We start from the raw sequence: 25,789 nt of genomic DNA, 5'->3' as shown, positions 1-25,789 counted from the left end.
TACATGTATATACATTTCCCTTTGATTGTTAACAATTAGTTAATCAATCAACTAATCAACGGGAAAGTTAAATTCTTAGTTTACTTTTCAATATTGAAACATGTTAATTACTTTTAATTTTATCACTACAATTAACTGATTTTTTAAAGTAAACTTTTTTCCCTTCATCTTTCATACCCTTAATTTTTTAAATCATAACAATTAACGGTTTCTAATCAACTGTACATCTTTGATTAGTGTTGAGTGTTAATTGTTACCTTCATTTAATATATACAATATAAACCATTGATTTCTTAAACCTTGCTAACTAAAAGTTGTCTTAATTATTGAGTTAATCATAAATCACCAATGAAACAGTTTGTTTACAATTGCTGATTGTTGGATGTTAATTAAATATTATCAGATTCAAATTGTTTTGATTGCTATTAAATCATTTCTCATGTTTGGCCTAAATTTAATTCAATTGTTACCTTATTTAAACATGTTATTTTCAAATGATTATATTTTTAAATATCATTTTGTAAATATCAATAATCAACTAATAACAATCACGATATATATCTCATAACAATCAATTGATTGTTGATTAAATTTGCTAAATTTTGTTGATATTAAAAACGATCAAGAGAAAAAAACTTTTCCATCTCTTTAATTGTTTGTTATCCCGAAACCAATGTTTATCAATTAACTGTGATTGATTGAATTGATTTCGAAAATTTTTCATGATATATTCATGGAAAATTAATTTTATATAATCGATGATTAATCATAAGTGTCGCTAATCCGAATGGTACAAATTTCCAGCTCGAATATGTTGTAAGCTATTAATATCGATTGAGCGATTGACTTTCCACTGAAAGATAGATGAACAATTAAATTAGACTCTAATCGTGTATTTGAAAACTTTCACCAAGAAATTCAGGAAAATGAGCCGATTATATGAACTTTTCATGGTTCCGATGATATTTTCCTGAGTAATAACATTGGAATACCTGATGAGCCTCATGTGAACATGATGTCAGTATGATCATCAGCTTTTCTTGGCTCAAATTGAATGTCTTTTTGTTGGATATCCATTAAATAAAAGGTAAATTGACATGAAACTAATTAACGGTTGTGATTTAACTAATTATGGTTTAGTTATTATTACAGTTAATTGTTCAGAGATGGTAAACAAAAAGTTATAAAACTTTTGTCTCAGTTTGTTTTGTTTTTCCCTCTCTTCATATAAGTATTAATATCATCTTATTATTGCTTAATTGTTATGATTAAACATCCTATTTGAGTTGATTGTTATCATTTAATCCTAAAAATAAAGTTGATTTTTGATTTGAATGAGATAACAATCAGAATCACAATTAGCAATCAAATTACATGATAAATGTTTCAATTAGAGAGCAACATAGTTTATCCCTCGAGATTAAAATCTTAACAAAACAATCAAATATCAAAACAATTAATTAATTCAGTTAATATTTCTTGTATTATAATGATAATCATCAATGATAAAAAAACTATTCAAACTAATCACTTAATTTAGCTTTAATTATCGTTAGTTAATCGTAATCACACAATTATACTTCATGTACGAAACTAACAATATTGTATATCATGTTGATCGCTTGCCCACTTGTTGATGTTAATTGTTATTCGTATTTGGACGGATTGATTGTTTTTCTGTGATTAATTAATTTTCTCCATAATTAGACTGTTTTTAATTTCTTCAATTGGTTTTTGGTTACGTCAATTTGTTTCATTCAATTCTGATCAATGTTTGGTTTTTTAATCGATTGTGATTAATCTGATTTGATTGTTTATCTGCTGTTAATTTGGTTTGTATTTTGATCTTCTAATCAATTGTTGATATTGTTTTTTGATTTAATTGTTGTCTTTTAGGTTTAAAATGTAAAGCTAATTCTTTAATGATATCTTTAAAATTCATTGAATCAACATTGGTGGCAATCAAATCAAGGACAAACCAATCAGCAAAACTAATTGATCTTAAAACGATTTTCAAATCATCGTCATTTTTAATCATCTTTGACCGTCCACGAATAACAAGGGAACGCACTTGAGGCCAGGAAACGATGATCAAGCGATAGGCCAACCAGATACCAGTTATGATCGAAAGGAACCAAAACCAATTCCATAGGAAAAAATATAATTTTTGATTGAGTATGTTGACAATTAGAATACAAATTGTGTCAAACTTTTCTATGTCACCAGAGTGACCATATTTGTAGAAGGTGCATTTCGTCATAGTGGGAAACACTTTGACCATAGGGTCGAACCTTAATCCTGGATCAGTTTGGTCGGTGAAAAACCAAACCCTCCAACCATAGGTACTGAATTCCCCATTGAGAAACCAATCGGTGGCCCACATTTGACCAACCACATTGGCGAAACAAAGGATTTGACAGAAATAATATTGAAAAGTGAAAATCCCATTGTAACCAAGATGAGCGATGAAATAATTGATGAAGATTTTAATTTGTCTCGATCTCTCATCATGAGATAAAATCGGTGAATGAAGATCCATAACGATGGAGGATAAACGATGATTTTCAAATGATTTCCATAAGAATCGAGGAAGATAAAAAAGAAGAGCTTGAATGAAGAGAAAAAAACAAACCCATTGATAATAATAATGGTGAACACGATCAGAACCTCTGGAATTATCGATTCCCGGGTAAGGAACTTCCGTTCCGATCGTTTTATTCCAGGCACTTTCAATACTAAACGTGGTATGGATCCAACAATAAGTGTCCAGTAGGTCAGATGAAATCTCACTTTTGGGTAAACAGTCAATTGGATCACCGATATACTGACGAGCGGTCACTATTATGGAAAAGGCGAAGAGTATTAAAACGGTGAGTTGTCGATGAAGTCGAAAGACGATATCGTCGTTGGTCACTGGCGTGATCTTGATTAACTTGGACAATCCTCGAAATAGTCCATCCATTGTCGAGTATGGATCAAACCAGGAAGTCGGTGGATAACCGGTTAATCCTTGATAGGAACGATTCTAATTACAATAACAATCATAAAGAAGAGTTGATATCACAATTTACAGTTGAACCAATTATGGAGATGATGGTGTCGATGATTAGTAAATGATTAGTAAATGATAACAAAGAATATTTATAAAAATCAAATTAAAACGAGGCGAGGATTCATACAATGTTAAGAATAATTAATCAACATGATTTAATCAAAGACTTTTGGTTAATTAACTAACCAATAAGTCTTTAGGTGATTGTGAGAGTTGATCACCTCTGACTCTCTCTCTCTCTCACTAATTTTCACAATTAACTCGTTCTAATTGTTGTTGTTGTTAGTTTATTTAATGATGATGGTTAATTTTGTCATATTTCGTCAATTAATGTACACAAATAATTATGATTTCACTGATTGTTACGATGATGATAAAGATTTCAAGTAATCATTGATCATCATATGGGTTGTACTTAATTGTATCAATGATTTAGTTTACTTTTTTTCTGTCTTTCACCATTAAATCAAACAATTTAGTCTCTCTCTCCAATCGGTTGTTGATTTATAAGGTAAAAAAGAAAACAATTTCCATGGTTTATGATAATTAACTTGACTAATCAACAATTAAAATACTGACAAATCATGTTGTTGAAGCTTAATTGTTGAAAACTGCCATCTCAAGGTACATAGTAATTAATAGTAATCAATCAATAATTAATAGAAAAATAAAAATCAAGTAACAAGACCAAACAAATTACAATTACTTTAATTGTTGATGGCGTCTCCATAGGTTAATCACTAAGTTATAATATTAGATTACATAGTTAACTATAATCCAGTTTGAACTTGATTTGATTATGGATGAAATTAATTCTATACAATTAGTAATCAAAGAAACACAATCAATTGCAATCAACTGTTTTAATATGAATATTTTTTTCAAAACCGGAAAGTTAATTGTTAGTTAATTTCTAGTTTTCAATTTAACTAAATTAAATGTCTATTCACCTTCCTGTTTAAATTGTAATTAAATTTGATCAACAGGAACAAGGTTGAAAACAGATTATTTTGATTAATTGTTAGATATTTTAATCAACTGTGGTTAATGATTCTAATTAAATCTGAACTAATTAATTGTTTTCTCACCTTCTCATTGTTTCATGTTGACAATTAATTGAGGTTAAATTGTCTATTTATTTGATCAGTTTTGTAGTATTCAATTAGATTGTTAATCGTCATCATCAATGAGCAATATTTGATCACAATTAGTTAATTCATATTGACTCATAATGATACCAATCAAATTAGAAAACATTAATCAAAGACTAATCGTTAAATCATTTTAGTGGCAATTAAAATTAATCAACTTACCATATTGTAAACATCAAATCTCATCATATTTTTAAATATCTCTGATCACAATCAGTGATTTAAATTAAATTGAGAAACAAAAGTTGAAAATATTTTTACACAATTAAGGTTATAATCAATTGGACAACAATTTAGTTGTTGATTTAATTTGGTCAAAGTGAATCAACAATTTAATCCTAATAATTGAAACTATCAAAAAAGTTGCTCAGTTCTTAGGAATGACCAAAATAATATAAACTAATCAAGTTAATTTGAAATGAAATTTGCTGATTAACTTTATCACCACCAAATATAACCATCAACACTTAAGTTAATTGTCTGATTGATTAATTATTAAAAATATCTCATAATCTAATAATCGATAGGAGTGAAATTAAATTATAATCAACATAAAGAGTTTTAATCTCAAAACAAAACAAACACTTAACCTTCAGATTGGTTGAAGAATTGACCCTCCGAGTTAATTGTTTAATCATCTTCGAATCAACAATTAAATCAATTTTCATCTTTCGGTGGTTTATCAGGTCTTTTCATAGATGTGATTCCATGAAGATCATGGGAAAAGATTCAGAAACGAATCCCAATGAACAGTTTCAACTTGTAATTCTTGTCAAATTTAACATGAATTTGATTTTTCAATTGAAATTGTTGATTAAGATTTCAAACTTTATCATGAATTAATCAATAGTTTTTACAATCAGTCAATTATGATTGAATTTGATAAGATTAGCTTGAATGTTATGACAATTAGTTGATTAATGTTTAAGAAAAAATTAATTAATAACTTTTTTAATTCAAATTGTGTCTCTTCATTTACAGTTAGTTGAATCGCATCTAAATTCATTGACGGTTTCAAATGATTAACTTACAGTTCTAACAATTAGTTATTAATTATGAGGAAAATTTTTTTTAATTTTAAACTTAATCATTTGTCTTAGATGATTAAATCAAGTTCATTAATCTTTGATTATTTATGATTAATAATATAAATTAAGAAGGAAGTTTAATTAATAAGAAAAATTTTTCTTTCTTTTTCAAGCTAATCAACTTTTCTTGTTCGTTAATTTTTGTTATTTTTTTCTTGGTTTTTCGTTAATTTTCAGGTTAATCCAGTTAATCTAGTTAATGATTAACAACGATTTCCCGTTAATCATCTGGCTCAATAATAATAATCAACTGATCACCCGTTGATTGTATTTCAATCAATCCAAATAGTTGAACACAATCAACGATTTAAAAAGTTTTGCACTTTGATTATCTTTGTGTGAATTGTGATCATTCAATTTGATTTTTAATTGTGATCAAATTGAATTTAAATTTTAAGAACAACAACAATTTAAATTGTCAAACAAATCAAAAGGTTAAAAATTAAATTAATTACCAGTTCAATTTTCTGATTTATTCGTGATCAAAGTTAATTGCTTTTGATTTGAATTCTTCTGGAAATATTATTACAATTTACTATTATCAAATTTAATTGTAACGATTTAAGAAAATTGATTTAATTTAATTGTTACCCAGGAATCGCGAAATGATTTAAATTAATTTTGCTAATTTTTGATTAGACTATTAATAGACTGTTACTATTAACAATCAGATGTAATTTAATTGCTGGACGTTGATTGTTTACTTGAACTGATTTAGACTGAATCAGATTGATAATCAATTGTAAAACTTTAATTGTTACTAATCAAATAATAATTAACCAACAATAAACAAATTATCACAATAACCAAACCTTTATTTGTTTACTATTTATGGTTAATTGTTTTTTTTTCATGTTGTTTGATTAACTATCAATTTTGTCATTTGAACCACAATTAACAATATAATTTACTGTTAATTGTACTTATCTTTGCTGATTGTTGGTTGATTACATGAAAAAAAAATATACATTATTAATAGTTTTTTTAATCATCCAAAGCAATCAAAAGGATTGGTCATCATCAAAATTAATCAACAAACTGACCCAAATCTAAAAGTGAATCAATTTTAATTACTGTCACTAAAATATGTAAATAATAGTATTGATGAATTAAAAAATTAGACTTGATTTGGGTTAATTGTGATTCGATTTGATCAATATGATGACTAATTTGCATCGATAACTAATGTTAATCAACTTGTAATCAAATTGAATTTGAATCAGTTACCATTCAAAGAAAAGCAAACCGATACCAAATTGATCAACAATTAGACCAAAACATTAATATAAACTCTGATTCGTTTCTCAAATCATCCAACATAAATGTTCAGAACTTCAGTTCCTTCAATATAATCAAATCGATATTTTCTCACCAATATCAATCGATATCACTCTCGATATATTAATCAATTGTAACTAATTTTCAGCGTTTATAGCGATCAAGACAAGGGCTGAATTAGGGATTAGGTTGAATTGTGAAGTTCTGGTATTGGGCTATTGAGTATTCTGAATGATTTAGCTCATTTTTGTAACTAATCAATATGTTAAAAGGTTAATTGTTCAGATGAACATGATACATGTATGTGTTGATTAACGATCTCAACAGTTTGATAATAACATAACATTTGTAATATCATTGTAATTATAATCAATCAGGGTGATTAAACGTTTTAACGTTTCTCAATAAAATATAAATCGTGATTAATGATTAATTAAACTGTTAAGATGATTATTATCTTTATCGGAAGGTCAGTTGGTCACTTATCAACCAACAATCAATTTTAATCATCATCAAAATTTATGATTACCTTCAAAAATTTATATAAGCTCAAAACCATTGGACTAAGTTAATTGTAATTAAACTATTGGTTAGCTGATCCAATTTTGATCAATGATGATGATTGCAGTTGATTTTAAAGCTAATAATCATTAGCTAATTGTAGTTAAATTGTCACAATTGACAACATTTGATTGCTAATAATAATCACGTAATCACTTGAACATTTGGAAATCCTCTTGAGACATTTAACTCTAATTGTTGTTAATCTAAGCTGGTTTAAATGATGTACACAACAATTTATAAATTGCTGGCCTAATTAGATAAGATTTAGAATCAACAATTAAGATGAAATTAAAAAAATTCATCGAATCAAAAGTTTACCATAAATAACAACAGAAACTTTTGCTCAACTAACAAGTGAATTAATTAGTTAATTACTATCAATTAATTACCTATTTCACTTGATTTAGTGTTGAATTTTTTGTTAATTGTTTCATTTTCCTATATTTGATTAATTAATATTCAAATGGGTGAAATTGTTTAATTAATTATCTAAAAGTTTAATAATAGTTTTATTCATTCAAGCTAAAACTTTTCTGATGATTAGTTAATTGCTGTTGTTGCCAAGTTACATTGGTTGGGTTTTAATTAATTAATTAATCATATTTGACTTGGTTGGTGAATTAAACTTTTTTTTAATTGTTTTCAAATCAAATGCAAATAATTGTAATCTATTTATAACACTTTAAATTAAGTAAACATGATTCAAAATTTAGTTAATTAAACAAACTAATAACTGAATTAATATTTCATAATAATACAGTGTAAATATTAGATGATTAACTTTATTATTTTGATTATGTTGATTAGTAATTAACTGTTATATTAACAATCTGATTAATCAAATATTAAAAGCAGGAAATTGCTGATTAGTTGACAAGTGACAATCAAATTTGATTGTAAACTAAATCAACGGCAAAAATGATTTGGGTCAGAGAGGGAAACAAAAATTGGACAATTAACTCAATCAACTCCTAGGTGATTGAGTTAATTGTTTGAATTGGACAGGAAAGTACAAATCACCAATTGTAGTTGTTAATCATTGTCAATTTAAATTCTGATTCTGATTATTTCATCGTAATTAGTTAACCCCAATTCTTGGTGCCATTGATTATTATATCAATACCTTTGATTTCACAATCAAAATAATAGTAATCAGACAATTGTAAAGGATTAACCAGTTAATCAGCTGATTAATTGTGTGTCACCAAACGTATTATTTTGATTCTCACAAGTTTGTGATTAACTTTAATCATAAAACTTAATCAAGGTAACATTAAACTTCCCGGAAAATAAAACATGAATCCCCAACCTTTAAATAATGATTATGATTAAGATTATTGATCCTGATTATTATTAATCCATTTTGAATTTATAATCTATACGGTGATGATTAACATAGTAATGATGAAGATGAAGATGAAGATGAAGATTATAATAATTAGCTTGAATCAAATAATTTAAACCAGTAATGATTAACTGATAATTATCAACATCAATCAAATGGTAAAAAACAACAAAAATCTCAAAACTTGAAGCAACAATTTATGAATTAACCATTAACGGTAAATTGTTAATCATTTGAAACCCTCAAGTCGACAATTTAATTTGTCTCTGTTTGATCATCATCAATTTAATCAACAGGTTGATAACTAACTCAATTAACTGATAGGAATGATGAAAATTCAAGTTTATTTCAATTTCCTCATCAATACAAATCTTTTGGATCAATCAACTTGATTATCAACCTTTTCATCCTGTAAATCAGTTGATTATTGCACTTAGATTAACGTGTGATTAACATGATTATCACTGACACCTTAAACCAATTGATTGATATGAATTATTATAATCAAGGGTAACAATCAAATTAATCAATACAATCATGAAAACATAAATAAACACTAGAAGTTGAAAAAAAATTTTGATCAACAAGAAAACTGAGATCAATCAGATTTACCTGAATTTTAAAACTTCAATGATAATCAAAGATGGATCATGATGATGGTGATGATTATTATTTACATGATGATAATTATCTTCATCACCTTTTCATCCTAATCATCATAAAATCATTCTGGTCTTCATCTTTATTTCATCTTCCGTTTGTTTCTCACGTTGAATTTTCAGGACGTGAGAATAGGCCTCAACCTTGGCCTTGATTATTTAGGCACCAATTAAGCTAATTAGTACTAATAATACAATCTAATTTGAATAGTAATCATCCTATTTGATAAGTTAATTGTCACAAGTAAATTGATGTGATAACAATAAACTTTTCATCTTGTTTTCATTTGGCTTTTCATCAATTTGCAATCTACTTATTTCTAGACAGAAATTCAGTTCAGTTAATTGAACTGTAAGTTTACATGACATGAGATTGACAAATATGAACAACAAATGGTTGACAGTTATGTTGAATATATTTCTTTACACTATTTGATAACAGAACTAATAATAATATTCATAATTATCCATTGAAATGATGAAAAAAGAATCGTTCAGATTTTCTTGAGCATTCGTATCCAATATAACTAATAACTCACCTTTCAACTTTGGCCGATTGATATTGTTATCAACTTTTCGCCAAAAGTTTAATGAATAAAACGAGAGAGATAATGTTCATTTCTGAAGAATAACTCATAACCATCAACTGGATAATTGGTACAAATCAAGCAAAGAACTTTAAAGAATCACCCTGTAATCAGAACTTCCATGATTGGTGGTCGTTTCTGAATCGAAACGAAATTATATTCTGTAAGAAATTGATATAATTCTGACTCTCTCTCTCTCTCTCTCTTTCATGTATGTTTGAATCTCCAAGTTTGTTTGGGAATATTGTTACTTTTACATTCGGAATCATTTATCATGAACAATTAACTTAATCATGATAATCTGTTAATCATAACTCATCTTCACAGTTTCATATTAACAAACCAAATCAACTCACTTTATCAACAACAATTGTGAGAATCAGGAAAAAAAAATTGATTACACTTTTTGTTTGCTAAACATTACAAACCATTTAGAGCAATTTACCAAAGTTAATCAACAATTAACAATTAGCAATTCAATACAATCAATCATTAATGATTACGAAAAGATTCATGTTAATTAGCTAAACCAATTACGTTGGATACTTTGAATGTAAATCAATTGTTATTGATTAATTAATTTCCATCAGGCTAACAATTAATATTATTTTTAGCATTATCTTAAATTGTTTATTCCGTTTAATTGTTTACAATTAAAAAAAAAGCAAATTCTGTAATCAAGAGCAAATCGGAAAGTTAATGATAAAAAAATGAACCAACGCCTTCAAGAAATTATATAAATCTTATTATTATCACAATTAATTATTGATAAATTTATATATATGATTATTAATGTTATCAATTAAATTGTAATAATCATCATTTTCTTACCTTAATTGTAAACTTTAATTAACTAATCGTGATTAAAATGTTTTTCATCAACAGCGAAAGTCAAAAAAAGTTTTATAACTAATATTAATATCCATTAGTTGACTATTAATTGATTATCAATATTTAGAAAAATCAATTTTTAGTTAAATTGGTAACAACAATTAAGGTAAATGAGAGTGAATCAATTTGTTAATAGTCAAGTTTTTGATCATCTTAATCATGATCAATGGAAACAGTTAAAGATCAATCTTAATTTGATAAAGTGAAGATCGGCAAAACAAAAATTAAGGAATCAATTTAATCAAATTGAAACAATCAATTTAAATATTCAATCTACTCATCATAATCATCATCAGCCTCACCTTAATCATCATCATCATCAGTTTAATCACAATCAAAGTGATCACTTTCCTTAATTTCACTTTTTCTCAATGAACATTTTTCTGGGTGTAAACAGGCAACAATTTACAAATTGTAAACTATTAACCTAATTAAAAAATTGTCATCTAGATCATAATGATTATATAATCAATCAGTTTTTTTTAATTGTTGCTAATCAAAATGGTTCATTTGTAATCAGAAAATAGGTTGGTTATAATATTTTGTTTGTTAAATTGTCACTTGAACTTTCACAACGACATCGACAATCAAGTTGATTGTTTAACAATTAAATCTAATGATACTTGATTTAAATTGCTACTGATGATAAAGTTGAATGTGTATTTGATTATGTTAATTGTTGGTTATTGTTGTTATGTAATATTGGTAGAGAGGAAAAAAATTTAAGTTTATTTTGATTAATATACAAGAGGAAAATTAAATTTCAACAGTTGATTGAGAAAACTCATCAATCCAAACAATTTACTGATTCACTTGGAAGATAATATTTTACAACAACTTGTTATTAAATCAATTGAACAACCATGTTAAGATGATGATGATAAACATAAACTAGTTTGTGAAGTAATTTAAATTGTTGATCAATTGATTACCATCAACTCCCACATGATGATGATATTATATTATCATTGGTGAGGAAAAATCAAATTATTGGTTTGAAATAAAAAATATATTGAACAATTTAAACTTGATTAACCATTAAATCCAGTAAATCTCAAAGTATATCATTATTGACAATCAAATTAAATCAAGAAGGTCACACAATCAAATAGGATTAACATTTGATGACCATTCAAGTGTCAAGATGACCATTGGTCAGTATTGATGGTTAAACATCAAGAATAAGCTGAAGAAAATTAAATTAAATTGTTCTGATAGGATTAAATTTAATCTCTTCAATTATTATTAATGTTTACAAGTTGATTTAATATTCAAACAATTTAAATTATCAATTAAACTGTATCAATGTTTTCCTTTGATCAATTTGTTAGACTTTAAAAGTTCATCATTAAATTTAATCATAATCATTGGGTGCTAATTTTATATCAAATTGTTAAATCATCTCGAGTAATTTATATATAAAAATTTACAACAATTTAATGTGATTTGTTTAATTTTATCACCAATCAAGATAATCAAATGCTGTTAAATGCTTTACGCTGTTGGCCTCAGAATTGACCTCAAAGTTTTAACTGTTAATCTAATTATTATAATTATAATCAAATTAATATATTTAGTTGATTGTAATTGTATTTGATCAGTTTATTGAACTTAAATTGTTAAGGTTAACAGTTAATCTTGTTTATTTCAATTAGTTGAAATATTTTTTCTTTCGAAATTCAATTAATTGTTATTCATGTTAAAAACTGTATCATTGTTTGTCTTAACAGTTTATCAATCTAATCATGATTAAATTTGATTGCTAAAGTGTCGACTTTGATTAACAATTAAAACTTTAATGACAGTCAACTAAATTAAACTTTTAATTACTTCAAGGTAGATCTAGTTAACTAAATGTCAATAGGTAAACCTAATTGTGACCATAAAAATATCCTCTTAATTGCTTAGGAAGCAAAACTTTTATCACAATTTAATTTTGATAATTAGTTGATTATCCTAAATGATTATGATTATCTAATGGACTTTAGTTTTCCGCTAATTGTTTGCTGTTGCTGTCGACAATCAACTAACTACTATTACTATTGAAAGACTCAGAGAGGAACCAATTATTTCAAAATGATAATCGATCAAAATTTAGATGGAAACAATTTGTTAATCATTTACAATCAACTAATTAACTATTAATAGTCTAGTTTGTTTTGTTTTTATCTTTATGATGATAAACAAAAGAGGCTTAGAGTAAATAAATCATTGCCATGATTGTTTGATTGTTGATTATAAGTTAAGGTGAATTTTTTTTACGTTGGATGATTTAAATGATCACAATTAAATTGTTAAATTGTAGATTCATTTATCGGCAATTAATTTACGGTCAAAGGGCTGGAAAATGTTTAAACTAATCATCAGAAGCAACAATTTTCATCCTCATCATGATCGTTTTCATCATTATCGTAATCAAGCTAATCCCTAATCATGATCAAGTTAGAAAACAAAATGGCTGCTGATTGTTACTATTAGAGTCGAGGTGTGGCCATCATGATGACCTTATAAGGGTCTCAAGACCTTACCTAGTGGATGATGAGAAATTATATCTTTCCATGTTAATCAATGATCAATTATCATGAACTGAATCAACAGGTTAGTTTCTGATTTCACTTGATCAGAATGGGAAAAAAATGAACTTTTTTTGCTCATTTTGTTTCTGTCTGCATCTAATTTTGATTCTTAATTGTGATTAAGTGAGACTCATCATAATGAACAATATTCACATCATTGATTGTGATTAAATTGTTAATAACTGATTCAGTTAATCGTTTCATATTGTGTCTCAAACTTTTTTAAAACTTTATCAACGTTCTGATTGATTAATATTGATAAGTTAATTGTAATTTTAGTCGTTTTCTGATTACTGATCATTACAATTGTTATTTAGTATTAAGAAGTTGTTCATGTTAATTAATCACGATTAATATGCAAAGTCAAAGTTGATTAACTTATCAGTTTATTAATAATGAAAACGATTTAAATTGTTGAAGTCTAATCACTTTCAACGATTTGATTTTGGTTAACAATTTAATTTCCGGTAAATTGTCTGTCTTTTTATTCACGATTTCAATGTTTTATTATGTGAACAATTAAGTTAATCATTTGAAGGGATTGAACGACAATCAATTATTGGGACAAGATTTGATCACATTAATTATTTATAAATCAATTATGATCACCAATTAGATTGTTGTTTATAATGAAACAATCACAAACTATTGGGAATCAATTTGATGCTGATAAATTTAAATTGTTATTTAAAAAAGATCGTGAATTGTTAATAATAATTGATTAATTCATTGATTTGCTGGATTAAACAATCAACTGATCATTACATTTATCATTACAATCAAAAATCATGATTAAGTTAAAAATAACATAAAGATGATTAAGATTCGGAAATTAATAAAAAGTTACACATGGGAATCAATTTTAATTCACAACAATTAACTTTGATTATTATTGTTAAGGGATTAGGCTTTATTTGTGTTGTAATTATCTTTAAATATACGCGCTTAGAACACAGCGACACCTTTGTAATCATTTTTACGTAAACTCTTGTATATATTAAGGGTGAATTGGATTGACAACTCAATCCACTTCCGAGTTACCCTTTAATATACAATTACCCTTTGTACTTCAATTATGTTTCACTAATCACCTTAATTACTTTTGATTCAACCTTTACTAACCTCTAATCCTATCCAATAATCATTAAGCTTTTGTGTACCTTTTGAAATAATTACCTTTCGTTTATTAAAATCTACATTTCAAAACTGATTCGATCTATTGTCAATGTTGTCCTTACAAATGGTGGAGATGCCTCGTGTTTCAGTGAAGTGTTATTTTGTCGCAGTGATCAGGCGGTGCTGAAGATTGAGTTCAGTTTTGGATTGGATGAAGTTACTTCATCCAAACCTTTTGACCTTCATCAACCAGCAATAACAAAGGTTAGGATAAAGTTACTTTATCCTATAACTTCAATTGAGAGATAGAGTTACTCTATCTCAGGTGCACGTGTCTTAGACAATAAAGCTGTATATGTATTGGTGGGTTTGGAAGGTGAATTTAGGAAGAATCAACCAAACCCAAATAAATATAAACCTTTATCAGTTTTATATTTCCAATTGAATTTTCTGAAACCACGTTTTCAAAATCACAAAAAAAAAGCCAAATAACAGACTCTCATTCATAAGAAATCAAAGTCAACTTTAAAGTCACAAGTATAAACCAACTATTAATCATCAAAATCTACATCATCTTTACAAGTCACAAGTTTGAACATTACTCATCAATTTAAAGAAATAAAAAGCAATTGTTAATCAACTACAAAATTCATTGTATTAAAATGCAAGCCAGTGAAGGTAGCTCATCGTCGTCTCAAAGGCTAAAAGCCGCGATTGAGGGACTCAATCGCGAGCAATTAGTTACAGCAGCAAATGAATGGGGAATCATCAAAGTGAATAGTAAAACGAATGAGATGTTGGGACAAGAGTTAATCGAAGCTCATGTTGTTCAATATTTATACGAAAACGCCGATATTCCCGATCAGATCGATATAAAGAGAGATGTTCCAATAAAGTGGCAGGATGGAATAAAGTTAAGAAGAGATGGTTATACCTTTGAAACGTTAACAAGGTTAATTGAAGCAAAGGTAACAGCTATTGAATCTTTAAGCTTATATACAAGAGATCAATTCATGGATCTTGAAATAAGTTTACCTCAAGCAACAATGTTGGCAAATCAATTCTCTACAATGGATCGATTTTCAAGAATGAATTTCAGACCCAACAACGAAAAGGAAAACAAATTATCAATGGCAGCGATGTTGGCTCGTGATCGTTTAAATAAGAGAGAATTCCCGTCAAGAAACTGTACGTTTTCTGAATTTCTTGAAGCAGTTGAATATGATTTGAGAATTTTAGACCCAACAAAAGAATCGTGGATTGAATATACAACAGTATTACTACAAGGTGAACCGAGAAGAGTGGCTGAGTCGCTAAGACAAAAATCTCCATTTTTATCTTATAATGAATGGAAAGAAGCAGTTCGAGGATCAACAATATCAACTTCGGATGTGACTGAAGCTTTGTATGTTATTCTCCAAAAGAAATACATGTTAACTGAAAATCCTATGGAATTTTTCAAGAAATTTGAAAGTGCAACAAAAATCGTCTATCCGAATGTGGATGATAAAGTGAAATCGCTTTTATTAGCTACAACACTTCCAATTGATCTTCAAAACGAAGTCATTCCAGAAAAGATTGTGATGGATTTAGAAGCGTTGAAAAGCAAAATAATTGGGTATTGGCAGAAAGTGAAAAATTTGAATAAAAGTACAAATGTCAATGAGTCACGAACTCAAGGGCAAAATCAACAACAACGACCAATATCACCAAATTATAAAGGGTCAAGACCTTGGGGAAGTAATCAAGGTTATCAACCAAAAGGTAATCAAGGTTATCAACCAAGACCCCAAAGTTCAAATGGTTATGTTAAATACTGTCCAAGGTGCAATAAAAATGGTCACAATGAATCAAATTGTTGGAAACGAATGGAAGAAGAGGGACAAAAGGTTCCGAATAAACAAGAACAAAGTTCTAATCCAAATCAAGTCAACAATCAAATCCAACAAACCAACAATCAACAACAACGAAACTATCCAAATCAGAATCAATCAACTAACCAAAGGCAAAATAACGTGAGTTATGCTAATTATGATGATCAAGTTAACGATGAAAATGATAAAAATACTATGGGAGTAGCGAAGTTGTTCAGTGCTACAAGATCATCGGATGACGGACGTCATCCAATGATCGATATCAGGGTACTGAACAACCAGGTAACAACGATAAGGGGTCTCATTGATACCGGAGCTTGTACGACTCTAATTAATTTCGATATCGCAAGTAAATTGGGATTTCCAGCTTATCCTTTCAGTCTCAAGTTTCAAGCAATTGATTCTTCTCCTGTTCAATGTGATGCTTTTATCCCGTTACAAGTTTATAAAGGGAATGAATCTACGATAATGGCCGCTTATGTGATAAAGGATCTATCGAATGATATTATCATTGGTGAAAATATCATAAAGTACACAGAACTTATTATCAAGGCAAATGGGCCAAAGAAACCGTATCAACTATTACAGTTCAACAATAATCAAAATTATGAATTAATTATCCAACAACCGAATCGAAATGATTTCGAAGGTTAATTGTCAATTGGTATGGAGAAAGCTGACATGTCCAAAGTTTTCTATTTACCTCAATCATCAAATGAAAGTTTACTTGAAGAAAGAGTCTTCAGGATAAACACAGTGAAATTTGTGGAAACTGAATATCCAGAAGAAAAAGATAAAATGATTAATCTGGTGGAAGAGTTTAAAGAAACTTCAATCGATCTTCCAGAATTTGTTCCCGATATTAGACAAAAATTATGGACTCAAATTAATCCTGAATTGAGTGAAGAAGATAAAAGAAAAATTTATCGAGTGTTAATCGAATCATCAAATTCATTTTCGAAACATAAATTCGACATTGGATGTGTTCCAGCCTCTGTCACAAAATTTAAAATCGATATTGGTAACAAAGAGATTCCAAAATCAAAACCTTTTCGTTCAAGCGAGAAGATGAAAACCGAAATTAGAAAAATAATTAAAGAATTCAAAGAGAATGGTATTATTGAGGACTCCGATATGGGTGGAGGTGCTCCAGCCTTCGTAGTCCCCAAACCCGATGGTACCTGGAGGATGGTCACTTCGTACATCGATTTAAATAAAATGGTAAACAAAAGACAATTTCCAGTTCCAAACATTGATGATGCTATCAATCAATTGAAAGGAAACAATTATTTCACAACATTGGATTTAGCTCAAGGCTATTACCAATTAGAAATACCTGAAGAAGAAAGAGACAAAACGAGTTTTGTAACTGAAGATGGATGCTATCGATACAAACGTTTGCCAATGGGTTTAGCAGACGCACCTTCATATTTCGTGGAAGTTATATGCAAGATCTTGGGTGAATTGAGATATACATGTTGTTTTGGATATTTTGACGACATCGTGATATATGGAAAAACAATTGATCAATTGTGTGATAATACAAGAAAAGTAATTAACGCACTTTCCGTCTATGGATTTAAAAATCGAGTGGAAAAATTAAAAGCAGGAGTAACAGAATTTGTTTGTCTTGGACATTTAGTCTCAGGAAAAACTGTTCGACCAGATCCGAAGAAAGTAGCGAGGATTAAGGCCCTTAATCCTCCTACTTCTCAAGCTCAGATCCGATCTCATCTCGGACTTTTTAACTATTTCTCAAGATTCATCAAAGACTATTCGATAATAGCAGCACCTTTACAAGATCTAGTGAAAAAGCAATATAAATCTGCGCCAATTCACGTAGAAGGTAAATCACTGGAAGCTTGGAATAAATTGAAATCAGAGTTAACTAAACGTTGTATGTTATCTCATTTCTATCCGGAGAGAGAAACAAGATTACTAGTGGATGCATCAGCAGTCGCAATTGGTGGTGTGTTAACACAAAAAGATGAAAATGATACTTGGAATCCAATTTATTTCTTTGGATCTAAATTGGCGAAACATCAATATTCTTATCGTGTTACAGAAAAGAATGTGCAGCAGTAGTTTATGCGTGTCAAAATTCTCACATTTCCTCAGACACAAGAAATTCACAGTTGTCACCGATCATCATGCTCTTTGTGAGTTGAAAAAGAAAAGATTCAAAGTCACTCGAATCATGAGATGGCAAAGTGATTTAGCTGAATTCGATTTCGACATTGAATATTTAAAAGGTGATCTACATCCAGCTGATTGCTTTTCTCGATCAAATGAGTGGGCTCACAGAAAACAAGGAGAAATGAGTGATGATCATTTCGACAGATATTTAAATGGGTGCAAATCAATGAAAGATGGAGTTACTCCATCTTCAATCATTGAAGAGGAAGAACCTGAAGATTGTGAACAACAAGAAATTGAGAGTATAATCGAAAAAGATACTCAAAAAGTGCTACTAAATTGTATAAAAAGTTTTGACTTTCTTGATTCAGCTCAAACCGCTCATTTCATAAGATCATTAAGAACACCGAAGCTGAAGGATGGAAAGAAATCGGAGTTGTTAGAACATCAACTGAAAGACACCAGAATTAATAAACTCAAAGAAGAATTGGCAGAAGGAAAATTAAGAAATTATTATGAAATTCGTGATGGTATTTTTTTGAGAATCAAAAATGATAAAAGTTTTCGATATTATCTTCCAGACAGTCTTATTGATCGAGTTTTCGATCAATATCATTCGTCGTTGGAAGCAGGTCATTTTGGAGCTAAGCCTACGATAGACAAAATTAAAAGTGATTTTTGGTTTCCAATGATGGATGAAATAATTCAACAAAAAATCGCAGGATGTGAAAAGTGCCAAGAATACAAAGTGAAAACAATAGCAGAAGGTAAAGCTCAATCGATGAAAGTACCGAAACAACCGTTCACTCGACTACAAATCGACATGATTGGCAAATTTCCAGTATCTAAATCAGGTAATCAATATGCTCTTGTCGCTATTGATACAACAACAAGATTTGGAATCGCTAAGGCTTACAAAAGAGGTTCAGCTAAAGATGTTATCAATTTTCTCCAAAGTATTATCTATCAGTATGGGGAACCGAAGTTAATCCAAACTGATAATGGTCAAAATTTCGTAGCTAAAGAAGTTAAAGAATTCGCAGCAAGAAGAGGTATCACTTTAGTTAGAACAACAGCCTATCATCCTCAATCAAATGGAATGGTTGAGAGACTCAATCAAACCTTGAAAAAGAGAATCAACATGTACACGGAAAAAGACAATGAATGGGATAAAGATCTACAAGCGATGATGTTTAGTTACAATAAATCAATTAAAAGTGGATTAAAATCATCACCATTCAGACTCCTCTACAACTACGAACCAAGAACATCAATTCATAACCAATGGGATATCGATCCGATATTTCAAGGGAAAGATATTGAGAAAGCAAGAGAAGAAGCAACAAATGAATTTGAAAAACAAAGTCAACAATCAGCTGATAAAAGAAATCAATTTCTAAAAGAACCAAGTTATAAGAGAGGTGACATCGTCAAAGTGAAACCAGTTCCTTATACTACTGGACCGAAATTATCTAAGAAACAATTCACAGGAAAATACATTGTCCTTCAACCTTATTCATCTACAGCAAAATTGGTCGACGTTGAAACAGGAAAAGTGAAAGTATTTAATTATGACAGAATCAAGTTGAGTGTGAGTAAGAAACCAAGAAATTTCGAAAAGCTATTAAACAAAAACCCAGTTAAGACCGAGATGGATGAAGTCACTTCATCCAATCAAGTTCATGTTCAGCCTGAACAAGAAGAATTGAAGAAAGTAGATGAATTAGAAGACGAAGAAACTGAAATTGATTCTGAACCAGAAAGTGGCAATGAAACAGAAATTGAAACGGAGAAAGAAGAAGAATTTGAATCAGCTGAAAGCGAACAAGAAGTTACAATGAGTAAAGAAAGAGATGAAGATGGAGCAACTCCATCATCAATCATCGATCTAAATAAAACCTTGATCAATGAAGAACCAGAAATTACTCAGAGTAACATAACAATTAAAAGAGGTCCTGGTAGACCTAAAGGGTCAACAAAGCAAAAGATGACTAACATTCCAGTGTCTCATACAATGGAGAGAAGGTCAAGAAATCAAATTAACAATTAACTTTTAAAACTAAATGATCTAATTAGAGATTGAGTAACTCAATCTCTGATCACTTCTTTTAAACTCTAACAAATTTTAAAACATTACTAATACGACAATTAAAAGTCAAAAGGGTGAAAAAGAAACAACTAGAAAGATGAAGTAACTTCATCTCTCAAACTTAACCATAGAAACCAATCACTATGGAAACGCGCAGAAGCAGAAAAGAAAAAGCCAATTGAATTCTATTCTATTTTAACACATGAGTTAACACCGTTCTTTCAACGCTTGTTTTAACAATTTGTCTCTGTGAATTTTAATTAATTAGTTTCAATTAATTAATTTTGTGAATTTACAATTAAACTGTAGTGTTGAATAGATAGAGAATCTCCATCTATTCTAGTGAATTGAAAACAACCAATTTTAACATCTAAAATTGTGAAAAGTGAAAAGAATCAATTTTGAGATTGGAGATCCTCCATCTCTATTGTTCCAAATTTCCAAATTTAATTCATCATCTGAATTAGTGAAATTAATCAGATAGAGAAACTCTATCTAATTAATTGTGTTCCAAATCAAAGTGAAATTGTTAAAAATCAACAAAAATTCAATCACCAACATCAATTGAGATTGGAGTTACTCCATCTCAAATACCCCCAGCAAACCCCCAGCAAGCTTGAAAAGTGATATTTGGACAAATTCATCATTTAAAATAGAAATAAAAGCAAAGTGAAAATACCCCCAGCAAACCCCCAGCAAGAATAAAAATGGATTTAACTGAGAAAATTTGGAAAGTGGATAAAAAGTCATTGATGATTATGGTGAAAGGCAAATTAAAGGACATTTTTCCAGATGAAACTAATTGGTTAAGTTTAGAGCCTTTCGTACCTGGACTCATTTTACATGAAGAACCAAATTATGATCAAGAGAAACGTGTGATGGATATTGGATGTAGGTTCTGCAACCATATCCCAATCAACCCGATCAAGTGTTGTGAATGCAAAGCATTCTACTGTCGTGCTTGTTTCTTCCTATTATATTGCATTCATGAACATTCAAAAGAAACCCAGAACCCAATATGGATGAAATTTTGAACAAGCAATTCTTTTGTATGGTGTGTCCATCATCAACTCTAACCAAATCATTACGCTTAAATAGCGATGAAACGCTAATGTTAAGTAAGCTAATCGTGAAGTGCCGTTCATATGAATGTGATTATGTTGGAAACTATTATGACGTTTTAAAACATCTTCAAAATTGTAAATCTGATAATTTCAAAATAGTTTCATTACTGAATTTATATTATTTCAAAATGAAAGAATTGGAAAAAGAAGGATCCGTGATAGAGAAACTCGATCACAGATCATTAGCTAACAAAGAAGAGTTTGTAAAAGCTCTGGACGTCAGACTAATGATTCAAAATCCTGAATTATTTGTACCACCATCAGGATTCTCAGCCGAAAAAGTAACAAGAGATCCATATGATAAAAATAAAACGAAAACAACTAGAATTGGAATTTCCAATGCTCTTCAAAGATCAGATTCGAGTGGAGTTACTCCATCGAATCCATTAGAAGGAGCCTCGTTTTGGTATCCATGCAACGATGAATTAATCTACAGCAGTGAGAGTGGATCTAGTCAGAACAAAAGTAGCCAAGAAAGTGATGCTGAATCGAAGAAACGAAAATCACCGATTCGTAAGACGATTTGGGTCAAAAGCATCATAAAGAAAAACAATGTCGTGGAAAAACCATCGGAGGAGAGTTGGAATTGTTCACCAATTGGAAAAAGTCAGCCGAAAATAGCAGAAAAAGATAATTGGGAATCATCAGTACCAATAGCAGCTAAGGTTTCGACACCACCAGAGTTTATTAATTGGGCTGATGGAGTTACTCCATCAACATCAACTAACACCATTGGTCGATTAATGGTTCCAGATGAGTATGATTCAGAAGATGAATGGACATCAGAATCAAAAAGAAAACAAATTGAACTCAATCTGAGAAGAGAAATGGAACCTATTGCAGCCAAACCAAATCGCAAAAAGACTGAAGCCGAGATCAGAGCTGACAGGACATTGACAGCTAAACAGAGAAGACAAGCTATTCACAATAAAAGACAACAAGAGAAACGCGATCGAGAAGGAACGTTACGAGGCCAAGATAAAAGGCGAATGGAAATTACTAACAATTTCTTGTTAGAAAATACGAATAAGAATGGAACGTTTAGAATCAAATCAAATATTCACCTTGCTCGAATATACAAAACTTACAAAGAGTTGGATAAACAAAACATCAAAATCTGTGCAATTGATGTTGAAAAGTGTCAAATAAAAACAAGAAGTGGAATCAAGGATTTGCCGGTTTGGGTTACAATCATTGATACAGAAGCCAAAACAAGATACAACAAATTGATTCGATATCCGAAAGCTTCAATTCATGATATGAAAACTATTTTCCATGGTGTCAAATACGAACATACCAAAGGATGTGGAAGTTTGAGTAAAGAGAGAAAAGAAATCATCAGCATCCTTATTCAGTATGACCGTATAATCGTAGCCGGAGGGCATGGAGATTTTCTATCCCTTGGATTTGATTGGCACGATTGGAATATAATAAGACCGAAAATTAGAGACGTCAACTACTATTACACATGTAAACGATCTAATAGAGAGGTTGATGAAATGATTGGTTTAAAGTTAATCACCTTTACCTTATTTGGAACAATTATTCAAGAAGGTTGTCATTCACCTTTTATTGATGCTGGTTACACACTTTTATCGTATCTAATTGATTATAAGGAGTTTGAAAAAGCTCATGAACTGGCAGCTCAAAAGAATTCACGATTTGTCAACCCATTACCAAGAGTTGAATATGAACCGAACAAACAAATGGCCGAATTAATAAGAAGAATAATGAACATTATCAATGATTGGCCATGGGAATTAAGGAAACCAGTTCAACAAGGATGGAAGGCATCTCCATCCTTCAGAGAGGATACACTCGTAGATACGGAAGGAGTTGAATTGAGACCACCGTTTTCCGAAATTGATATTCGTTTATTCAACAAATTCATTCAAATCAACAGAGAAGAACAACCCAATTAAAGCCTTAAGGAAATGAAGACCAAGGAGGCGATTGATCCAAGGAAATTTAGACGTTCGAGACGGCAAAATGACCTTGTCTCTGATTCGACACCCTAGGTCATCATCAAGCAGGGGGCTCTGTTAAGGGATTAGGCTTTATTTGTGTTGTAATTATCTTTAAATATACGCGCTTAGAACACAGCGACACCTTTGTAATCATTTTTACGTAAACTCTTGTATATATTAAGGGTGAATTGGATTGACAACTCAATCCACTTCCGAGTTACCCTTTAATATACAATTACCCTTTGTACTTCAATTATGTTTCACTAATCACCTTAATTACTTTTGATTCAACCTTTACTAACCTCTAATCCTATCCAATAATCATTAAGCTTTTGTGTACCTTTTGAAATAATTACCTTTCGTTTATTAAAATCTACATTTCAAAACTGATTCGATCTATTGTCAATGTTGTCCTTACAATTATTATCAAATTGATTTGTATTATTATGAGATTTGATTAACTATTAATATAACAATTAAGTTAATCATTTTCTTTGAGAAATTAAAGAAGTGAAAACAAATTAATCTACTAATTTAATCACTAATTATTGTTGTTGCTTAAAGTAAATAGTGTTAATATGCAACAACAATTAGTTAATTGTGATCATGTTGATTTAAATGTGAGAAAGCAAATCGTGATACGAATTAATCATAATTAAATCAATAGATAGAGTTAACATTTTGAATAGTTAATTGTTGACCAAATTAAAAACAATCTCATTCCCAATGTTGATATAAATTCATTCACGATTTAGTTTTAAATTGTTATCATTCAATTAACTCATTCAATTCTCATACTTATCACTCATTTAATTATCAACTAATCATTAGTTTCTATTAATAAAATGATTTAGTTAATTGTTGTTGATTGTTGTTGATACTTTTTGTCAACCTCACACCTTTTTTTTAAACAATTTAACAACATTCAATTAAAAACTGATGATGATTATGATTATGATGATTAGTTGATTGAAATAAAATTATTTTATGCTCGCAATCAAATTAATTGGTTAAATTGTTTTATTTAAACGATTAATATTAAAAAATTAACTCGATGAGATTCAATTTGATGGATTAAAGTGATTAACTTTGATTATCTTGGATTTAAATTTACCTTTTATGAGAATCAAATCTTAATTAAGATTGAAACATTGAAACCGATTGTGAATAATATACAAACTGAATTAAAAAAAAGTGCATTCAATTGTAACTATTAATAAATTGTTCATTCAATTTCAATCATAATCCATATTCAAAACAATTAATTGAGGGAAACAAAGTTAATCAATTAAACTTAGCATTTTATTTTAATGTTTAAATCAAATATTACAAATTGATTGGGTTGGTGTTCATTAGAGTTTGTATTACACACTGAATTTGATTAATTATCTTGGTAAAGAAGCAAATAGAATTAACAATTTACGATGATTGTTAAATTGTTACCTTAATTTTTCATCTAAATCAATGAAATTGTGTTGGTGGTAAGGAAAAAAAAAGTTAATTACAATCTGAGAGAAAGAAGAAAACAAAAAGTGTTAGTAAACAATTAACTTTGTTAATTTGGTTGTTACATTTTTATCACACATACATATACCTAATTCACACCTAATGTTAAATTGTTAATCAAATTGTTGTTATGGTTTAGGGTTAATCAGAATATATTTATAAGAATCAAATTAAATTGATGATAATACTGAAAAAGTGTAACTTTTCAAAACCGGAATATGATAAGTTAACAATTCCTGATTTGTAAGTTGTTATATTATCATCAATTTAATTCATTCTCAATCATCAAGATATATTATTATTATTACTATTATTACAATTAAATCTTACTCTATTATGTTATAATAGATAATAACATGTTGCTGTTATTGTTGTTGTTTTACCTCATGTAATCATCTTGATTAACCATGAGACTGTTGAAACAGTTATTCATGTGAGACTAACGTTTGGGTCAAACATTTGGTATCATCTTCAACTTGAAGTAATATTAATAGTTTTATAGTAGTAATAATAATAATCATTGTGATAACAATCAGAAAACAAAGTTAACCATTTTTCACGATTTTCTTTCCCTTCATTTTGCTTTTATCCAAATGGCGAAAAAGAAGTGGAAAACAAAATGTTGGATTAACTCAAGTTTCATCAATATTATCATGTATTATTTATATTCTTTTCCATCTTTATACATCCGCTTCTTCCTTTATCATGGTAATCTTGAAATTAACATTTCCTTTAAGAAGATTTCCCAGATTATTTGTTCTTTTAGTGGAATTTATTCTTTCTTTG

General features: G+C 29.1%; 1 protein-coding gene across 1 annotated transcript; it reads right to left on the bottom strand.

Moving 5' to 3' along the window:
- Positions 1–1,497: 1,497 nt before the first annotated feature.
- Positions 1,498–3,777, bottom strand: LOC128387339 (innexin shaking-B-like). Its single transcript, XM_053346516.1, has one exon. The coding sequence runs from the start codon at positions 2,960–2,962 to the stop codon at positions 1,850–1,852; it is 1,113 nt and encodes a 370-aa protein (XP_053202491.1). The 5' UTR covers positions 2,963–3,777; the 3' UTR covers positions 1,498–1,849.
- Between the last annotated feature and the right edge of the window lie 22,012 nt (positions 3,778–25,789).

Source organism: Panonychus citri, unplaced genomic scaffold (genome assembly GCF_014898815.1).
Source record: "Panonychus citri isolate SS breed McGregor unplaced genomic scaffold, ASM1489881v1 Contig00083, whole genome shotgun sequence".
Classification (NCBI taxonomy): Eukaryota; Metazoa; Arthropoda; class Arachnida; order Trombidiformes; family Tetranychidae; genus Panonychus; species Panonychus citri.
Note: the sequence above shows the minus strand (reverse complement) of the source record. Positions and strands in the feature narration are given on the sequence as shown.